General features: G+C 42.9%; 2 protein-coding genes across 14 annotated transcripts in view; one reads left to right on the top strand and one right to left on the bottom strand.

Annotated features, from left to right (window-relative positions):
* Positions 1–19,955, bottom strand: part of LOC146772742 (immunoglobulin lambda-1 light chain-like) — a 365,210-nt gene that overhangs the window by 57,015 nt on the left and 288,240 nt on the right. The window lies entirely within an intron of this gene.
* Positions 1–19,955, top strand: part of LOC146772746 (uncharacterized) — an 86,361-nt gene that overhangs the window by 47,747 nt on the left and 18,659 nt on the right. For 2 of the 3 annotated variants that reach the window (XM_085636769.1, XM_085636767.1), the window contains exon 2: positions 8,952–8,996. The exons of the other annotated variant lie outside the window; for it this stretch is intronic. Coding sequence is in view for 1 of the 2 variants with exons in the window: in XM_085636767.1 (XP_085492893.1) it covers positions 8,952–8,996 (45 nt within the window). In the remaining variant the exon portion in view is untranslated. The remainder of the gene's footprint in view (positions 1–8,951; positions 8,997–19,955) is intronic. 3 annotated transcript variants of the gene reach the window in all.

Genomic DNA, 19,955 nt, shown 5'->3' with positions numbered 1-19,955 from the left:
GAAAAACATAAATGCTTATCACAGAATGGTTTCTACATGCACACACACTGTCAATAAGATTGTAGAGAAAAAAAGTACTCCCTACACTTTAGCAGGAGAAATACATTAGTCTGATTAAAATCAAAATAGTCTACATACATCCCCTCACAACTAAATAACTCACCTTTCAAGTTGTTTTGTAGATTAAGAAGTATATCAGTCACACACCAGATTTTCTTTTACAGAATCTCTGCACTGTGCACCTCTCAGCAAAAACAAAGAATGGCAAACTTTCCCTCTCATTTTCCACACATATACATGTAAACATCAAATCACAATCCTTCACACAAACTCAGAAGCAAACACACATTTCTATTGGTTAAACATTTCAACCCTTTCCAACTGAAATACATTTCAACCCTTCCCCCAATCTGCCTTCTGCCTCTTACCATAGAAACAGGTCATGAAACACTGCACTGAGCACACAGGTCACAAGTTCAGCACACAATGTTGCTAAACAAGACAGGAAGTGTGCTTGACTTTTCAACATATCAGCTTATCATATATAATGTTCCTTACAATCTGTTTTTGTTAACCAATAAGAACCATACCTTTAAAAAACAGAAATATACACCTTACCTTTCAGTGTAGAAAGTAGTCATGCAACCAATGATTTCTTGTCTTTTAAAAAAAAAAAAATTCTGTGGATCCGTGCACCCAACACGAGAGAATCCGTGCACCCAACGCGATAGGATGCGCGCACCGTGCGCGCATTTCGCCGATTTTTTTTTTAAACAGGGGGCACCAGGGGGTCCTTCTAGGACCCCCTAAGCACCTCTAGAGGGTCAGAGTATTTCCACTCTGCCCCCTTTATATGTTTTACACACTTATTCCCCTTGCTTCTTCAGCCTCGCTTCTACCGAGGCAGAAAATGGCCGCCAACAGTTCCTGGTTTCAAATGTAGACAGACACTCGACAGCCAATTAGCATTCAGCGCGCGATCGGGAGGGTGCGCGCTCGGTTCGGGGAGGGTGCGCTCACGGTGCGGGAAGGGTCCGCGGATCCTCCCCGGCCATAGATAGTTATGTACTTTTAACTCTAATTTTCTCAGGAATCACTGAAGGGATTCACACCATTTATGCAAAAGGCATGAGTCTGAACTGAGGACTACCTCTTTGCCAAATTTGGTGTCATTCCGTTCAGAGGTTCGGGCTGTAGATCCTATGGGAAATTGCATGGGGAAAATGTGTTTTGGGACCCCCCTTTTTTCTCGGCCCCCGCTTAACGAATCACCACAAAACTGTCAGGGTAGGAGCAGAGCGGAGCTGGCCAAATGTTTGGAAAATTTCGCGAGGATTCGTCAACCGGCGCTAGACTTATTGGGAATAGAATGTTGCGGATTTCCTATGGAAAATAAGTCCTAACTATAACTATCTACTGGCGACCGCCAGTAGATAATATATATATATATACACATATATATATCTATATCTATCTATATATATATATAATATATATATATATATATTATCTACTGGCGGTCGCCAGTAGATAGTTATATAATATATATATATATATATATATATATATACATTATAGATATATATATCTATATATAATATATATATATAATGATGTGATCAAGGCCGTGGTGACGCGGCCGAAACGCGTCATGACGAGTGACTTGGAATAAAATCTGCACTACTACATATCTATTGCGTGCTGTGGTCTGTACCCGTCTCCACTACCTGCTGGACCTTTGGGGAACCTGCTTTTTACATATATATATATATATATATATATATATATATATATATATATATATATATACAGAGAGAGAGAGAGAGAGAGATATGTTAGATCCAAGGTTGCCCAGCTGGCAGGGACCCACTCTGGGATCAGCAATGCCACATGGACTCCGTAGCCCAGGGAATGCAGCCTGACGCGTTTCAACAATCTTCTTCAAAGGCCGTTCCTATGTGTGTTATGACATCAAGCTTCAAGTCGAGCGTTGGCTTAGGAGTGCTTCTCACCGGAGGGCATCAGGAAGCAGAATGTTTAGGCGGCACCCCAGCCACCGAGAACACACCACCCTGTATCCTTGAGGGCCACGGCATTTGGGATTCACCTGGGTGCAACTTGCGTGGGTTTGCCAACAGGATCAGAACAGTGACAGCGCACCGAGGCCCATCTGCGGGCTAAGACATTTACCAGCAGTACTATCGGCGCATTGTGCGGACTACTTTGCCCAGAATGATCAGGGTCAATGGAACAGCCCATCTTAGGGCGTACTATGAGTACAAATGGGTGTAGCCAGCATCGCGCACTTAATACATTTTCAAAAGCCTCTGAAGAAGGGAACTTGAAACGCGTCAGGCTGAACGAACATGAGCTGTAAATAGATCGGTTTGCCTGAACTGTTCATACCTTTTAAAGCTTCAAGACGAGTGTTGGCTTAGGAGTGCTTCTCACCGGAGGGCATCAGGAAGCAGAATGTTTAGGCGGCAGCCCAGCCGCCGAGAATGCACCACCCCGTATCCTTGGGGGCCACGGCACTTGGGATTCACCTGGGTGCAACTTCCATGGGTTTGCCAACAGGATCAGAACAGTGACAGCGCACCGAGGCCCATCTGTGGGCTCAGAAATTTACCAACAGTACAATTGGTGCATTGTGCTTACTACTTTGCCCAGAATGCACAGTGTCAATGGAACAGCCCATCTTAGGGCGTGCTATGAGTACAAATGGGTGTGGCCAGCATCGCGCGCTTAATTATTTTTCAAAAGCCTCTGAAGAAGGAAACTTGAAACGCATCAGGCTAAACGGACATGAGCTGCAAATAGATCGGTATGGCTGAACTGTTCATAACTTTTAAAGCTTCAAGTCGAGCGTTGGCTTAGGAACGCTTCTCACCGGAGGGAATCAGGAAGCAGAATATATATATATATATATATTCAACAAAGTTCCGCACACAGCAAAGTAAGTGCACTCTCAGGACACGTTCGACTTAAAAGCGTTAGAGCGGTCCTGAGAGTGCACTTACTTCGCTGTGCGTGGAACTTTGTTGGATGTTACTTTCGGGTGCTCCCCCGGGGCGTGCACCACCTTCCATGGGTCCGCATCTTGTCTATGAGCGTTTTGGAGTTGTGTATAAATAAATATATATATGTGATCAAGCCACTCCGGTGGCGAAACGCGTCATGACAGAAGGGAGACTCTTATACTTTTTGAAATAAAGAGTGTTCACCGACGAAGAGGAGTTTGTGTATTCTTGTATCTTGTAGCGGCCAAACTACTATAGATGCAATTTACTGAACTACAAAACCCAGAGTGCACTGATGCACACGCCCAACAGGGCGGGACTATAAGACTGCTCGCAGGTGTGAGAGACTCTGAACAGCCGCTTTTTCACCAGAAGCCAAGCCAGAGAACAAGGGGAAACCTGAAACGCGTATGGCAGAAGGCAGATTTACGCTGTGAAATCGTACCTGAAGTTGTGGCAGCCTGTTCAACAATAAATGGGGAAGTATAGAACATCGCGTGTGGTGTCTTCAACTGGGAGCGACGACGATTGGAACATGTAGTGGCCTGCTCTGGCCACGAAGATACCCCACTGCTTTAGGGCGGGTCCTTGAGCTGTGAGATATGCAGCGCTGTTTGGGAGCGATGTTACCAGTCGAACAAGGCGGAAGAAATGCTACACTCTGCTACGACTTAGCAAGCGAACCCAACGGGATATTATCAAAGGAGGAATCATGTAGCGGCCAAACTACTATAGATGCAATTTACTGAACTACAAAACCCAGAGTGCACTGATGCACACGCCCAACAGGGCGGGACTATAAGACTGCTCGCAGGTGTGAGAGACTCTGAACAGCCGCTTTTTCACCAGAAGCCAAGCCAGAGAACAAGGGGAAACCTGAAACGCGTATGGCAGAAGGCAGATTTACGCTGTGAAATCGTACCTGAAGTTGTGGCAGCCTGTTCAACAATAAATGGGGAAGTATAGAACATCGCGTGTGGTGTCTTCAACTGGGAGCGACGACGATTGGAACATGTAGTGGCCTGCTCTGGCCACGAAGATACCCCACTGCTTTAGGGCGGGTCCTTGCGCTGTGAGATATGCAGCGCTGTTTGGGAGCGATGTTACCAGTAGGCCTGGGCGAAGCACTACGCTACGCTCGCGTAGTTTGCGAAGTTCGCGCTACTTCGCACTACGCGAACTGCACGTAGCACAGTGCGAACACGCGTAGCGTAGTGTTGCGTAGTGCTGCGGTCATTTTTTGCTTGCTCGCGGTCCTCAACGTCAAGTTGGCGACCGCGAGCAAGCAAAAAAGACATCCCGGCGAGACTTTTTCCTTGTTCGCGATCGCGAGCATGGAAAATAAACCTCCCGGCGAGATTCCCAACGCGAGGAGGTCAGGTTTCTCATTGCGAGAGGTCGCGTAGGCTCGCGACCGCTCGCGATGAGAAACTACCAGTTCGCGTTGAGAAAGCTGCCGCTCGAGTAAAAATCTACTCGAGCAGCAGAAAACTACAGCTCGCACTGTGCAAGATGCCATTTTCAATGATTGCACAGTGCCGGTTGATTGTCTGCACTGTGCAATCATTGAAAACAACATCTTGCACAGTGCGAACATGTTACTACGCAGTTCGCGAAGTGCTACGCGTAGCTCGCGTAGTGCGAACTTCACTTTGCGTAGCTTCGCGAAGTGCTACTTCGCGAACTACGCCCACCCTTAGTTACCAGTCGAACAAGGCGGAAGAAATGCTACACTCTGCTACGACTTAGCAAGCGAACCCAACGGGATATTATCAAAGGAGGAATCATGTAGCGGCCAAACTACTATAGATGCAATTTACTGAACTACAAAACCCAGAGTGCACTGATGCACACGCCCAACAGGGCGGGACTATAAGACTGCTCGCAGGTGTGAGAGACTCTGAACAGCCGCTTTTTCACCAGAAGCCAAGCCAGAGAACAAGGGGAAACCTGAAACGCGTATGGCAGAAGGCAGATTTACGCTGTGAAATCGTACCTGAAGTTGTGGCAGCCTGTTCAACAATAAATGGGGAAGTATAGAACATCGCGTGTGGTGTCTTCAACTGGGAGCGACGACGATTGGAACATGTAGTGGCCTGCTCTGGCCACGAAGATACCCCACTGCTTTAGGGCGGGTCCTTGCGCTGTGAGATATGCAGCGCTGTTTGGGAGCGATGTTACCAGTCGAACAAGGCGGAAGAAATGCTACACTCTGCTACGACTTAGCAAGCGAACCCAACGGGATATTATCAAAGGAGGAATCATGTAGCGGCCAAACTACTATAGATGCAATTTACTGAACTACAAAACCCAGAGTGCACTGATGCACACGCCCAACAGGGCGGGACTATAAGACTGCTCGCAGGTGTGAGAGACTCTGAACAGCCGCTTTTTCACCAGAAGCCAAGCCAGAGAACAAGGGGAAACCTGAAACGCGTATGGCAGAAGGCAGATTTACGCTGTGAAATCGTACCTGAAGTTGTGGCAGCCTGTTCAACAATAAATGGGGAAGTATAGAACATCGCGTGTGGTGTCTTCAACTGGGAGCGACGACGATTGGAACATGTAGTGGCCTGCTCTGGCCACGAAGATACCCCACTGCTTTAGGGCGGGTCCTTGCGCTGTGAGATATGCAGCGCTGTTTGGGAGCGATGTTACCAGTCGAACAAGGCGGAAGAAATGCTACACTCTGCTACGACTTAGCAAGCGAACCCAACGGGATATTATCAAAGGAGGAATCATGTAGCGGCCAAACTACTATAGATGCAATTTACTGAACTACAAAACCCAGAGTGCACTGATGCACACGCCCAACAGGGCGGGACTATAAGACTGCTCGCAGGTGTCAGAGACTCTGAACAGCCGCTTTTTCACCAGAAGCCAAGCCAGAGAACAAGGGGAAACCTGAAACGCGTATGGCAGAAGGCAGATTTACGCTGTGAAATCGTACCTGAAGTTGTGGCAGCCTGTTCAACAATAAATGGGGAAGTATAGAACATCGCGTGTGGTGTCTTCAACTGGGAGCGACGACGATTGGAACATGTAGTGGCCTGCTCTGGCCACGAAGATACCCCACTGCTTTAGGGCGGGTCCTTGTGCTGTGAGATATGCAGCGCTGTTTGGGAGCGATGTTACCAGTCGAACAAGGCGGAAGAAATGCTACACTCTGCTACGACTTAGCAAGCGAACCCAACGGGATATTATCAAAGGAGGAATCATGTAGCGGCCAAACTACTATAGATGCAATTTACTGAACTACAAAACCCAGAGTGCACTGATGCACACGCCCAACAGGGCGGGACTATAAGACTGCTCGCAGGTGTGAGAGACTCTGAACAGCCGCTTTTTCACCAGAAGCCAAGCCAGAGAACAAGGGGAAACCTGAAACGCGTATGGCAGAAGGCAGATTTACGCTGTGAAATCGTACCTGAAGTTGTGGCAGCCTGTTCAACAATAAATGGGGAAGTATAGAACATCGCGTGTGGTGTCTTCAACTGGGAGCGACGACGATTGGAACATGTAGTGGCCTGCTCTGGCCACGAAGATACCCCACTGCTTTAGGGCGGGTCCTTGCGCTGTGAGATATGCAGCGCTGTTTGGGAGCGATGTTACCAGTCGAACAAGGCGGAAGAAATGCTACACTCTGCTACGACTTAGCAAGCGAACCCAACGGGATATTATCAAAGGAGGAATCATGTAGCGGTCAAACTACTATAGATGCAATTTACTGAACTACAAAACCCAGAGTGCACTGATGCACACGCCCAACAGGGCGGGACTATAAGACTGCTCGCAGGTGTGAGAGACTCTGAACAGCCGCTTTTTCACCAGAAGCCAAGCCAGAGAACAAGGGGAAACATGAAACGCGTATGGCAGAAGGCAGATTTACGCTGTGAAATCGTACCTGAAGTTGTGGCAGCCTGTTCAACAATAAATGGGGAAGTATAGAACATCGCGTGTGGTGTCTTCAACTGGGAGCGACGACGATTGGAATATATATATATATATATATATATATATATATATATATATATATATATATATATATATATATATATATATATATATATATATATATATATATATATATATATATATATATATATATCACTGAAAAAACCATAGGTTTCGCACACGTTATAGTTAGGAATTAGCATTTAAAAAACCTTGCAAATTCACTGAAAAAACCATAGGTTTCACACAAGTTATAGTTAGCGGACATTTTACTGATAAAAAACCATTGAAATTCCCCCGTTATATTTAGTGCAGACAACTATAACTCACGCGACCGCAATCCTCTGCTGATGACATATGTGTCTTTATGAAAAAAAAATATTTGTAATATATGTATAGCTAAAAATTTATGGAAGAAGACATGGGTAAATAAGTGTCTAAATACAGTATTAGCATCAGCAGAGGATTGCGGTCGCGTGAGTTATAGTTGCCTGCACTAACTATAACGGGGGAATTTCAATGGTTTTTTATCAGTAAAATGTCCGCTAACTATAACTTGTGTGAAACCTATGGTTTTTTCAGTGAATTTGCAAGGTTTTTTAAATGCTAATTCCTAACTATAACGTGTGTGAAACCTATGGTTTTTTCAGTGAATTTGTACGGTTTTTTAAATGCTAAGTTACTTTACGCCATTCGTGGCGTGCGCGCCCACTTAACGCAGTTTTTTCAGTGAATTTGTACGTTTTTTTAAATGCTAAGTTACTTTACGCCATTCGTGGCGTGCGCGCCCACTTAATGCAGTTCGTTCCGTGCGCGCACGGTGCGCTTCGCGCACCGTGAGCGCACAGTGAGCAGCGCACTTTACGCAGTTGGTGCCGTGCACGCACGGTGGGCACGCGGTGCGCTACGCGCACCGCGTGCCCACGTTACGCTGGATGGGCCATGTACGCACGATGCGCTTCGCGCACCGTGCGCACATGGAGGACATATTATGCGCTTCGTTGTGAAAGGTAATGTGGGATTATTTATGATTCTATATATGCCAAGCACAAATGGTGCCCTTCGGGCACCATTTGCACACGGGGTGTGGAGAGTGTGGATGTTTTGGTTTTTTTTACTTTTTTTTACCGTACGTGTACGGTAAGCGTAAACGCCGATTTTTCAAAAAAAACAAATTTGAATTTTTGGCCTTGGGGGTTCTTTGGGGACACCATCATCAAGGCTAGGTGGTTGGGAGCAGTCTAAACAGCCCCTTTACATGTTTTTTGCCTTTGTATTTCCTACCCCCCTCAGAGTGCGAGATAGAAAATGGCGGCCGCCACTTCCTGGTTTCGACTGATTCGAATGTTTACTAAGATCTAACAGCCAATCAGAATCGCGCTCGCGCACGGCACCGTACGCGTACGGTAAGCTTACCGTAAGCGCACGGTAAGCGCACCGTAAGCTGCCACAGATATATATATTGATTTAAAGGCTATTTTCTCAGGATCTACTGAACAGATTTACACCAAACCTACAAAAGGCACTTCCTTGACCTGTAGACTAACTCTCTGCCAAATTTCAAGTAACTCTGTTCAGCCGTTCGGTCTGTAGCTGTGTCTAAAGGTCCTATGGAAAAATGCATGGGAAAAACGCGTTTTGGGACCCCCCTTTTTTCTCAGCCCCCGCTTGACGAATCCCCCCGAGACTTTCAGGGTAGAAGCGGAGCATAGCGCCCCACCTATTTTGAAAATTTCGCGAGGATTCGTCGACCGGCGCCAAAGTTATTCCAAATAGAATGTTGCGGATTTCCTATGGAAACGTGGTCCTAACTATAACTATCTACTGGCGACCGCCAGTAGATAATATATATATATATATATATATATATACATATACACACACACATATATATTCATATCTATATGTTTAAATATAATTTTGTATCTATATCTATCAATATATATCTATATCTTCCTTTCTCCTTTCTCCAACCAGATCCCTGCTTCTCTCGGAACCGGAAAAAGGCACAAACTCCACTTAGTGAGTGCAATTTTGGTTTATTTTTTGTGCATAGCCGCCATGACGCGTTTTGAACCACCTGGGTCTTGATCACATGACATACTACAGTTTTCTCCCTGTATTTAAAGTGACAAGTGCTTTTTTTAGACTCAGTGAATCTGGAAAACAGACTACCTGTCTGTTTTCCCAAGCAGCACATTTAAGGAATCACAGCCATTTGCAATAAACCATTCTGTATCAATAATACATGTTTACAATTGCTGAACCCTTGTCCATGCATTTGGTTATTGTTTTTACCTGTTTAAATACATTGCTCCAGTATGTAAATAAATTTCTCTGTACATGCTATAATTTAAAAACAGTTCATAATAAACGCATAATGCTTAAAATCATGATTAAAAAGCAATACATCATTGACCTTGTGCAAACTACGCATTTAGTTCCAAAGCTGTATAAATACATTCTTTTAAAATGATGTGCTTACAATAATAAAATCATGATTTCATTAGTCCTGTGCAAATTAGGCAATTATTTGCAAACATTCATAATCCTGTAAACAGTTGGTTTATTCATTCTGTGAATATCCTATATGTGCAAAAAGTGCTTTAAAAGTGCTAGTGTCTTTTTAGCCACCCCTATAAAGTGCTATAGTGCAAAAATAACGTATGTTGTTACATGAGCCCATGTATAACAACTACACTAAAGAGAGAAATTGGTTTGGGGATGAGATTCAGCATTTCTAAAACCATAATGGGTAAAAATATAAGTTCTTTTATATTCCTGTTATGTACCAGTCAAAGATTAAAACTACCTTCACTGCGATCAAAGCCAGGTGTGTAAGTCTTCTGTCGTGTTGAGCCCATACGGGTTCTTACTGTCTAATTCAAGGATGCATTTTGTTTCACGTCGCCTCCTTGTTTCCTCCTCTTCTTGGTGGAGGGACGCTATCTATTATATAGTACTTTAAATGGTCCAAACTACTAGTATGGACCTCGTCAAAGTGGCGGGCCACCGAATAAGTCATGTCTTTATTGGTGATGGCCCGCATGTGCTGGAGTATCCTCTTGTGGACCTGCAGTTTTGTGCTTCCCACATACCGCAGTCCACAACAGCACTCCAGCACATACACGGCGAACTCAGACTTACCAGTCAGAAATGTATTTATGACCGTGGGTCTGTCCTTGAATGATGTTGAAAATGATGTCTTACTTTCGCCATATTTACATGCCCTGCAAACTGCACAGCAAACAAAACCCTTACGGTTGGACAGCCAATTTAGTGCTTGGTGTTACTTCTGGACTACTGCTGACTAAATATTCACCTGTGCTCGGCGCCTTCCTATATGTAATTAGGGGAGTAGTTGGCATTTTATCACCTTTAATCGGATCATTTTGTACTAGGTGACAATTGTTTTTAACAATTTTTCTCAGGCTGTCCTTCTGTCTGTTAATTGTGAGAATTAGGCGAGGGCTGCTTTCTGTGGCTCAGCTATTTACTCGTTTGCTTTTACTGGCAGATGGTTTGAAGAGTAAATCTTCCCGTGTTTTGGCTCAGGTTTGACTTACTGCATCATTTATCATCTTTTCTTTATACCTTCCTGCTAGGAAACGAGATATACATTCATTCTGTGCTGTTCTTAGATCTGACTTGTTACCGCATATACTCCGAATTCTTAGCATTTCCCCATACGGTATGCTAAGAATTGTATGCTTCGGATGGAAACTGCTTGAGTGCAGAATGGCATTCCCGGATGTTGATTTGCGATACAGGCGCGTTTCTAAAATGTTGTTTGAAAAATACACTTCTACATCCAGTAAACAAATTGTACTCTTACTAATGGAATATGTGAGTTGGATATTAACATTGTTATTGTTCAAATCATTAATAAATTCTTCTGCACTGTTTATCCCCCCGCCAGTCCACAAATAAATAGTCAATGAACCTGGCCTATCTGATTACATTCTTGGAGTATATGTCTGCATACTTGATTTTTACTACCATCTCCTTCCACCATCCCATGTGGAGGCAGGCGTAGCTGGGTGAAAAGCTCGCGCCCATTGCTACGCCCCTCACCTGATGGTAGACCTGTTGTTGGAATAAGAAGTAGTTGTTGTATAAACAAAACTTGGTTAGGTCAATTAGCATTTTGTTATGGGTATGGAACTCAATGGGTCTCTTTCCTAGAAAATGTTCCAGAGCTCTCATCCCATCTTGGTGGTGTATAGACGTATATAGGTTACTGACATCCATGGAGATCAATCAATAAACTTTTTGCCCCCGAAATCCATATATTTGCCTCAGGAAATGTTGTGTCCTGTATATATGAAGGTAACATTTTCACTTGTTCTTGCAAGAATGAGTCTATATATACTGAAACCTTTTCTGTTAGACTTTGAATGGCAGAGATTATGGGCCGGCCGGGAGGGTTGGTACTGTCTTTATGTATTTTAGGGATAAAACACTTTAAAGGCAAAATTGGGTAGTCATTTTTAAAAAATCTTAGTTCATCGTGATTAATTAAGCCACTGCTTTTCCATGCCAGTAGCTTAGCATGTAATTCATTTTGTGCTGTTTTGGTAGTCAGTTTGTTGCTTATTTTATTACAGCTGGATCTCCTAGCTGTTTTGTTGCTTCTTCCATGTATTGGGTTTTTGGCCAGATGACCACGCTGCCACCCTTATCCGAGTTGCGCTCTACCAATGTCTCATTTTCTCGCAGTTTTTTAATTAATTGTTGATATTTAAGTTGGTTCACATTATGTTTTTTCCTTGTTGTATGTGTTTTAAAGTTTAGAGTTCTTACTTCCTTTATTAAGATTTCATTAAAAGTGTCGATGGAATCTGTTGTTGAGACTGGGATAAACTTTGATCTAGGTTTAAATTTGGTAATTGGCGCTGCATTCGTATCAACCCCTTGTTGTAACATCAGTTGTTGTGTTGAATCTATATGCATCAGCTCACTACTTTCAGTCTGTAGTTCTTGAAGGTCACGTATCAGGCTGACATCTGAGGCTGTTAGAGAACTCTTGGCATTATGCATTGATTCTGATGATGTACATTCAGTATCTCTATCTTGCCTGAGCAGATGATATTTTTCTAACTTTTAATTTTCTGATGAACTTATATATATCCACACGTGTTTGGGGATAATCAAAGTTACTCTCAGAGCAGTACGTGAGCCCTAGCGCCAGCAGTTGTCGCTCTGCTGCATCCAAGTTGATGGTGGATAAGTTGATGACTGTGTTGGCATTTTCCATTGATGGGATTATCGGCAGAGCCAACCCCTGTTGTTCTTCCTTTTGTTTGTGAACGTTTTGGCGCCTCCTTCTCCTTCTCTCTCCTTGTTTTGCATTTCTCCTTAGTCTGTTTTGGATTTTTCTTTCCTGGGGCATAGGGTCTGTCGTCTTGCCTAGCTTAAAAAATTCAGTTCCTCTCCTATTGTGCGTTTTCTGATTTGCTGTCTTGCCCCTTCCGTTGATCTCATGTTGAGCTCTGTCGCTGACTCCGTTTCTATGGAGGAGCTCAAATCAGACACTGAAGACGTAGTTGGTAGCTCCCTGCTTGAACCTGCTGGGGGAGCAGGGACATTTCTCCTTATATCTCCTTTTTGTGCTGCCTTCGCTGCATCATACTGTCGTGAGAAGGTGAATATCTGACCCAGCTCATAGTCATTTTTATCCCGTTGGAATTTAAAAGTTTTTCTTTTTTTTGATTATTTCCTCCTCTTTTTTTAAATGTACCAACATGTCATCTCACATTCTTGATTTTGTTCCATTTGTTTCTACTTGGCTTCTTTGTTGATTCTGCTCATCGATTTGCTCCAGTAGGTCATTTCTATCAATGTCAGCGTATCTTACCAAAATCTCCACCAGTCTCCGTGAGGACTCTAAATTACAGTCGCCCCACTCTCGAAGGAATGTATGACTTTACAACGCATTCCGTTGTAACGCATGCCTTTACCATGCATGTGTTACAACGTGAATGCCATCACCACGAATATCCTTTACCACGAAAATGCCTTTAACACGCATACTTTTACAACGATTTTCGTTGTTAAATTATGTATGTTAATGGCATTTTCTTGTTAAAGGATATCGCACTTATTATCTACTCTTTAAATGTTTTCCTTGCGGGACACCACCCCCTCATTCCCCCAAGACTCCCGGCGGGTCCGTGAACGAGGAACTCGAAGTTTCATGGAGCCGGTTACTGAAGAGTAGCTCAGTAAGTGCTTTTCAATTGGAAAATGCTCGGTAACGATTTAATTCCCTTTTGCTTTCTCACGTTATATTATAGAATTAGAAACCCGTACCTAATGTACTCAATACGCCGTTTGCTTTTTGCCATGTATACGTGTTTACGCGACCATACATTAGATAAAAACAGTATGTACTTGAATCTCTGTCTATTGGCGTTTTCTGAGTACGTCTATTTGCCGACACTGTGTATCACTGGTTAATTCGAGTGTTTGTTAGGCATACATTGCGTTCATGGTCCGAATGCATTAGAAATGGATAAATACGTGACTTGTTTTCCATGATATTGGCTCATTGAGATATACACATATGTATGATGGGTGTCCTTTCTTCGTATTTTTTCCCCGTTGAGGGATATTTTATGATATGGGATACTTTTCAATGTTTTAAATATGGTACTTGTTCGTGTGTTTTTTCTCCTTATTATTTCTGAGTGTTTAGTCCTTTAACACTCTGATTTTATAATTGAAATTGCGGGTTATCGTTGCCACATCGTGTGATTTAACTACAATAATAATAGTGATGACCTTATGGATTCCAATGCGGATTTAGGACATCATAACAGTATTGTGGTTGTCCCATTATATATGGGATAAGCCCTATATTATAATGATGATTCCAATGAGGAACCTAACATTATCTTTACTTTTTATATTTTTTATATTTTTCTAGTGTTTAGAAAATTTCACCAATCGTAGTGAATTTTCGTGATTGGATTTTACTCTTGGAGAAAATATTTTCCTCAATCGTGGTGATTTACCGAAGAATTCCGGTTACTCTTGTCTTTACAAATTTGGATATTTGTGGAGAATTGGTGCTTAAGTGCAAAGGTATAATAAAATTACCACTTACACAAAAAGTAGTTGGCCTTTGGTTTAAGTAATGAGGCTAACTTAGTGACTTGATTCATATATTATAATGTTTATGTTTTTGTACAGTGATTTAAAGTTGAAATTTTGGCAATCGATAGGTTCTGTACCGGATTGGATTACGTTCCGATTTTGGTGAGATATCCTTTTGGTCATCTGTCTATTCTGGATTTACTAATTTACATCACTGTTTTTTGCTAAATTAATCACGTAATTTAGCACATGGATGTGGTGAACCCTCTGTACATTTACAGGCAAAATTTGTTGTGTTTCCTTTTGGTAACAATACATTTTGAGTTTTGGCTTGTTTATTGGCTCTCTTTCAGGTTCTTCTTTTTCACGCTTTAGTGTTACACTTGGTGTCTTGAATTTCTTTTCCAAATTATCTAATTGAATCGTGTAATTTGGCTTTTCTTATTGGTATCTTTCTCAACACTAGTATTCTTCTACTTCTTTCCTTTTTCCTCTTTTGTTTTCTGCTACAATTTACAGTAGAAGACAGTATCAATTGTCTATTAATTACAAATGACAATTTTATTTCCTTAGTGTGGTCACTGCAATTTTGGTTTTTAGATTATATCACATGTAATTATAAGAAGAGTATTGTTGATATATGTATGTTGCTCTTTACAGCCCTGAGGAAGCCTGCTGTCGGGCGAAACGCGTTGGCTGCATTTCCGCTGCGGTACAACCTGCAACAATAAAAGAACCTATTTTCTATTCATATAAAAAATCTGGACTCTAAAATGTTATATATAACATTTATTTTTTGATGTGTTGCCTCTCTGTGTATGGTTTTTTTTTGTCCCTCATTCCCACTTACCTCTCCTCTCCTCGATCTTCCTTGGTGACGTTCCACATCATTAAGAGGAAGCGGAACTGTCCTTCCGTTTCTTCTAATGACGTGGATTGCCTCCATATCTCTCTTTAATTGACGAAATCAGGTACGTTTTTTATTATATTTTATTTTTGGGGGGTGCCCCCCCAAGCCCTCTTTTTTAATCCAACGTTTTTTTTGTGGGGGGGAGACCCCCCAACCCCCCTTTTTTTTTCTTTTAACTTTAGCACACATGCCTGGTATGCGTGGTAAAGGCTTTTTGTTGTAACCACGCATGCGTTGTAATGCATGCGTCGTTATGGTTATGCGTGGGAACGGCCGCGTTGTAGTGGCCGTTTCCCAAGTCGTAGCATACTTGGGTTAGGACTATACATATATTCGCAGATGATGACTTTCACTTCCTGGTCATGAACGAGGCGCACACTGGAGAAAATATATTTCAAAATTCAGCTCCAGTCAGTGCATTAATATCCGAGGTGGCACCTAGTGTCTCTACTCTCGGTCTTCCTGGATGTAAAAGGTGCAATTTCATCAACTTCATTTTTCTAATAAATTTATACAAATCAATGCGCACATTTGCATAGTCAGATTGGACCATTCGGCAAAATGTGAGGCCTAGTTCAAGGACTTTTGTTTCCTCAGTGGTGAATTGTCTTTTGGATAAATTGAACACTGTCTGTTTATTTCCTATTTCCATTTGCCCACACGTTTGCTTCGTGTGACCCTTTGTTCCGGTGAGGTTGCCCTTACCTTTCTTTCCCCTTCTTGTTTTTCGTTTATTCTTTCTTTTTGCGGGGGATGGGTCCGTGCTGCCGGTTGTTGCTTGACTTGTCTTATTAATTGATATTCTTGAAAAAAGTAGGTGTTACTTCTTTTTCCTTTCGCACTGTTTGAGATACTTCATGTGGGTTTTGTAGACTTAATTGCTTCCTCGGGCCATCATATTTTTGGGCAAATGTTAGAATCCTTCCAGATTCGTAATCTTCCTCGTCACGAAGAAATGTTGTCTGTTTGCGATGTTTCATTACACTTTCATAATCAGTAAGACTTTTTTTATGCGTTGGTGCAGTTCTTCTTTTAATTTAGTGTCTTTCTCAAGTGCTATTGCATCTTCAATAGTCTTAATTTCATCCAGCAATTTTTGTCGGTCACGCCATGCATATTTTACAACTATCTTGACCATTCCTTTTGCAGAATGGTGTGTGTATTCAGCCCATTCCTGTAGTAACAACGGATCCAGATTTTCATATGAGGGTGTTGTGTAAATTCGTCGCCCTCTTGGTATCCGGTTGGCGTCCAAATAGCGTTGTAGGGAAGTGGCCTCCCACCACTTCCGTATATCTTCTCTAACTTATTTTACAGGGATTTGAGATTGCTCACTGTCGTTTGGCCCCCTGTCCCCCCTTTCGGGTCAACATTCACTTTACGTGCACTTTTAGAAAAATGCCCTCAGCCGCTTCCTCTCTCTCTCGATCTGAAAACATGCTGTGTTTCCCACTTTCCCTGTGGCTCTGTTATATCAATGATTATTTCAATGATTATTTCTCCCCCAATGTCTGCTGCTCGCTTTATGCAATACATGAAAAAGGAGGAGGTTACTCTCACCGTTGGGATCTCTGCCGAGTGCCTTGCATCCTCTGACTCGTAGCCTCCGGCGTCCTTCCTCCATGGCATTGCATCTCCTCTCCTTTTTCCAGTTTCCTTAGTTCCAATTGGATTCTGCTGATGTCGCAGAGAAAAACGCACGGCGGAGCTGGCAGCAATGTCCAATTCTCCTATAAGCTCATCGGCTGCCGCTCATTCGAACCGGGTGCAATCCTCCACGTTGGTGAAACGCGTAATGAATTCCCAGATGATGACGTTCTAGTGTCCCGCAGGAAGTTGCACTTCCAGCCACTCCCTTGCGGGCTGGTCACACGGCACCCCACACCCATCCATCACGGGTGTCACGAGTGACGTGGCCCCGCTAATAAAAAGGCCCGGGTGCACGTGCTCGTGGCCAGTTTACTACTATTCATCTTCTGGTGTCTGTGTCCCTGATTACTGTAATGTGGGCCTAAGGCCCAACACGACAATGACCTTCACTTCCTGGTCATGAACGAGGCGTACACTGGAGAAAATATATTTCAAAATGTATTCGTCACACGACAAAATACCCGACAGACGCGTTTTGGCTACACGCCTTTGTCAATGCCGGTGTGGTAAAAAAAATGCCATTTTAAAATCTATCAGTAAACATAGAGAAAGGAAGCAGTTCATTACGATTGTGCAAAAATAGCAATAGAAAGTGAAAAGGGTTTGTTTCTATATACAGAACATACATGGTTTTTATGGCGGCCATCTTATAAAGGTATTTTGATGTTCAAAGCATATTCAGGCATACTGTACATATATGTGAGAAATTGTGTTGTTGGTTGAAGGGTGGGTGATTCCTTTTGAAGCAGAAGCCATAATCCCTTTCAGGGTGCACAAAAAAAGTCACTTAATTAACTTTTGTGTCAAGTTAGTAGGAGGAAGACAAATGGCATCCGAATAATCCTTGTCTTGCAACTTCCAGCAGCAACTACACAGTGGAAGTGCATGGAACTTCCAGGGTGAGGAAGTGAATGTGGAAGCACATGTTAAACTTAAACAATTCCACACCCGGTACATATGGACTAAAAAGATTCTATGGTGAACAGGTGTGTGACAAAGGCATGCATGGATAAACCATGCGTGCTTCTACTATGCTGTCATTTTACCACGCATGCCTTGACCATGCATTCCTTTACCATGCATTTTCATGGTAAAGGCATGATTGGTAAAGGGAAATGCGTGGTAAAGATTACCAATAATCCGAACCCCACCTGCCCTAAGGCCTAAAATCCTATACCGCCACTTCGCCCCCTGCCCTGAGTCCTGATACCTACCCCGCCATGCCCTTAAAACTACCCCTTCCCCTCCCCCTGAGGCCTAAAACCCTGACCCCTGCCATAGACTACCCTGACCCCAGCCGCCCCTGAGTCCTAAAACACACCAGTGCGCTGTTCTTGAAAGTAACCCAACCCCGTCCATTGCCCTGAGGCCTAAAACCCTGCCTCCATTAAAAAACTACCATGACCCTTCCTGCCTTGAGTCCTAAAACCACCCCACTCCTAAAATGAATAAACTAGAAATATGGTTCTAACTATAAATGCCCGGTGGCAACCAGCACCGGGTAATATCAATATATATGTTTTGCTAATAACGACACAAGCAAGTTACCCAACTCCTACGAGACCTCCACTGGCTCCCCATTGAGAAGAGAGTCGCCTTCAAGCTACGCACCCACGCCTACAAATCCCTCCACAACATCTGACCCAAATACCTCAATGAAAGAGTCTGCGTCCCCGTACCCAATAGGAACCTCCACTCCGCCTACCTCGCCCTGGCAGAGACCCCACTCATCCGCAGAACCAGAGCAGGCGGAAGAGCCTTCTCATACATCGCAGCAAAGACCTGGAAAGAGCTCCCAGTCAACATCAACTCTGCACACCTTCAGGAAGAGCCTCAAGACCTGGCTCTTCGACTGATCCGGAGCTGCACCCCGCCCCCTCCCATCACCTTAAGACCCTCACGGGTGAGAAGCGCACTTTATAAACCCCCGATTGATTGATTGATTGATTGATTGATAGTGCCTATTCCTTGCCATGCCATTATAGAAAACCTTGTGCACAAAATGGTGTACACCAGTTGGTGTATACCTATTAAGTAATGGTATGCTGATAAATTTAAAACATTGCTGCCGAATTCTTCCTTTCTAGCATCCATAGCTACATTAAATTGAACCCTTTTGAACTGAATACATTTGTGCCTTAAACAGCTTAAATGGAATTATGATTGCTAGACAATGTATGGAAGTGCATTCACCAGATTACCCCAATTGTGGCAAAAGAGGCATTCCATATTTGAAATTAAATGTGCAATATAAAATCTAAAAGATAGAGTGGAAAGAAAGATTAGGTCAGAAGTTTGCGGCAAATTTAATTGACGTTTGGATAGTTGCATATTTTCTACCTCATAATATTTTTTGGTGCACCAACAAGAAGCTATGGAATAACAGAGTCCGAACTGTTCACACATTTCTTTAAGATATTTATGGATACTGCTCTATGAATGTCAATAATAAAGCAAAAAGATAATATTTGCGAGTAATGAAGTTGTCATACAGAATATTGGAAAGTGTCATTTATTCTGTTGAGGGTGTCTTTTAAAGCTATGGCATAGTTGTGTATTCACTTAGGCATAAAGCTACTAGTTCATGCATAGTCCAATGTGTTAGCAAGACATAATTTATATCTGACGTGAGGATCATGCAGGATGCAAATTGTACAGTAATGATTCACTATTCCTCAGTTGGCTGTAGAATTTCTTTCATTGAGGTCAGGCTGTTGTGCAGGATTCCATTAGGGAGAGAGTTGCAGGTGGTCTCCTTACCTGTTTTCATCCTGTCTCAGCACACTTGCCTCCCTATCCCTGTAATGAATATTGAAAAAACAAGCAGACTGTATCTGATGGGGCCAAACATATACATACAGCGTATAGTGTTTCTACTGTTCTTTATAACATGTATACATTATTTTAAGAAAAATATGAACTTGTGAGCATTAAAGTACATTACACCAATAGAAGTTGTGAACCCAGAACTGCTTGAAAGATAACTTTACAGCAAAGTGTGATGGTTTGATGCCGGCCTAAAGATGAATTTTTAAGTACACTGGTAGCCATCTTATCATGGTAGTTATTTTAATGTTCCAAGATGGCCAAAATGTTGACAATCAGGCAGCGAATGTCGAGGTAACCCCGTGGTGTAGCCCTAATAAAAGCACCTGAAAATGCACGATATTAGGAAAGTAACCCTTTGTTGTGTAGCTTTGGTTTTGCAAGGGCTTTCATTTCTCCTTGCTCTGTGGTGCGCAAACAAACATTGACAGTAAAAATGTACGTCCTGTTGACTTTGCCAGTTCCTGTTATTTTTCTGCCACTTCTTCGTCTTATAC

The sequence above is a fragment of the Triturus cristatus genome, chromosome 12 (assembly GCF_964204655.1).
Source record: "Triturus cristatus chromosome 12, aTriCri1.1, whole genome shotgun sequence".
Lineage (NCBI taxonomy): Eukaryota > Metazoa > Chordata > Amphibia > Caudata > Salamandridae > Triturus > Triturus cristatus.
The sequence above is the reverse complement of the archived record's forward strand: the minus strand, read 5'-3'. Positions and strand labels throughout refer to the sequence as shown.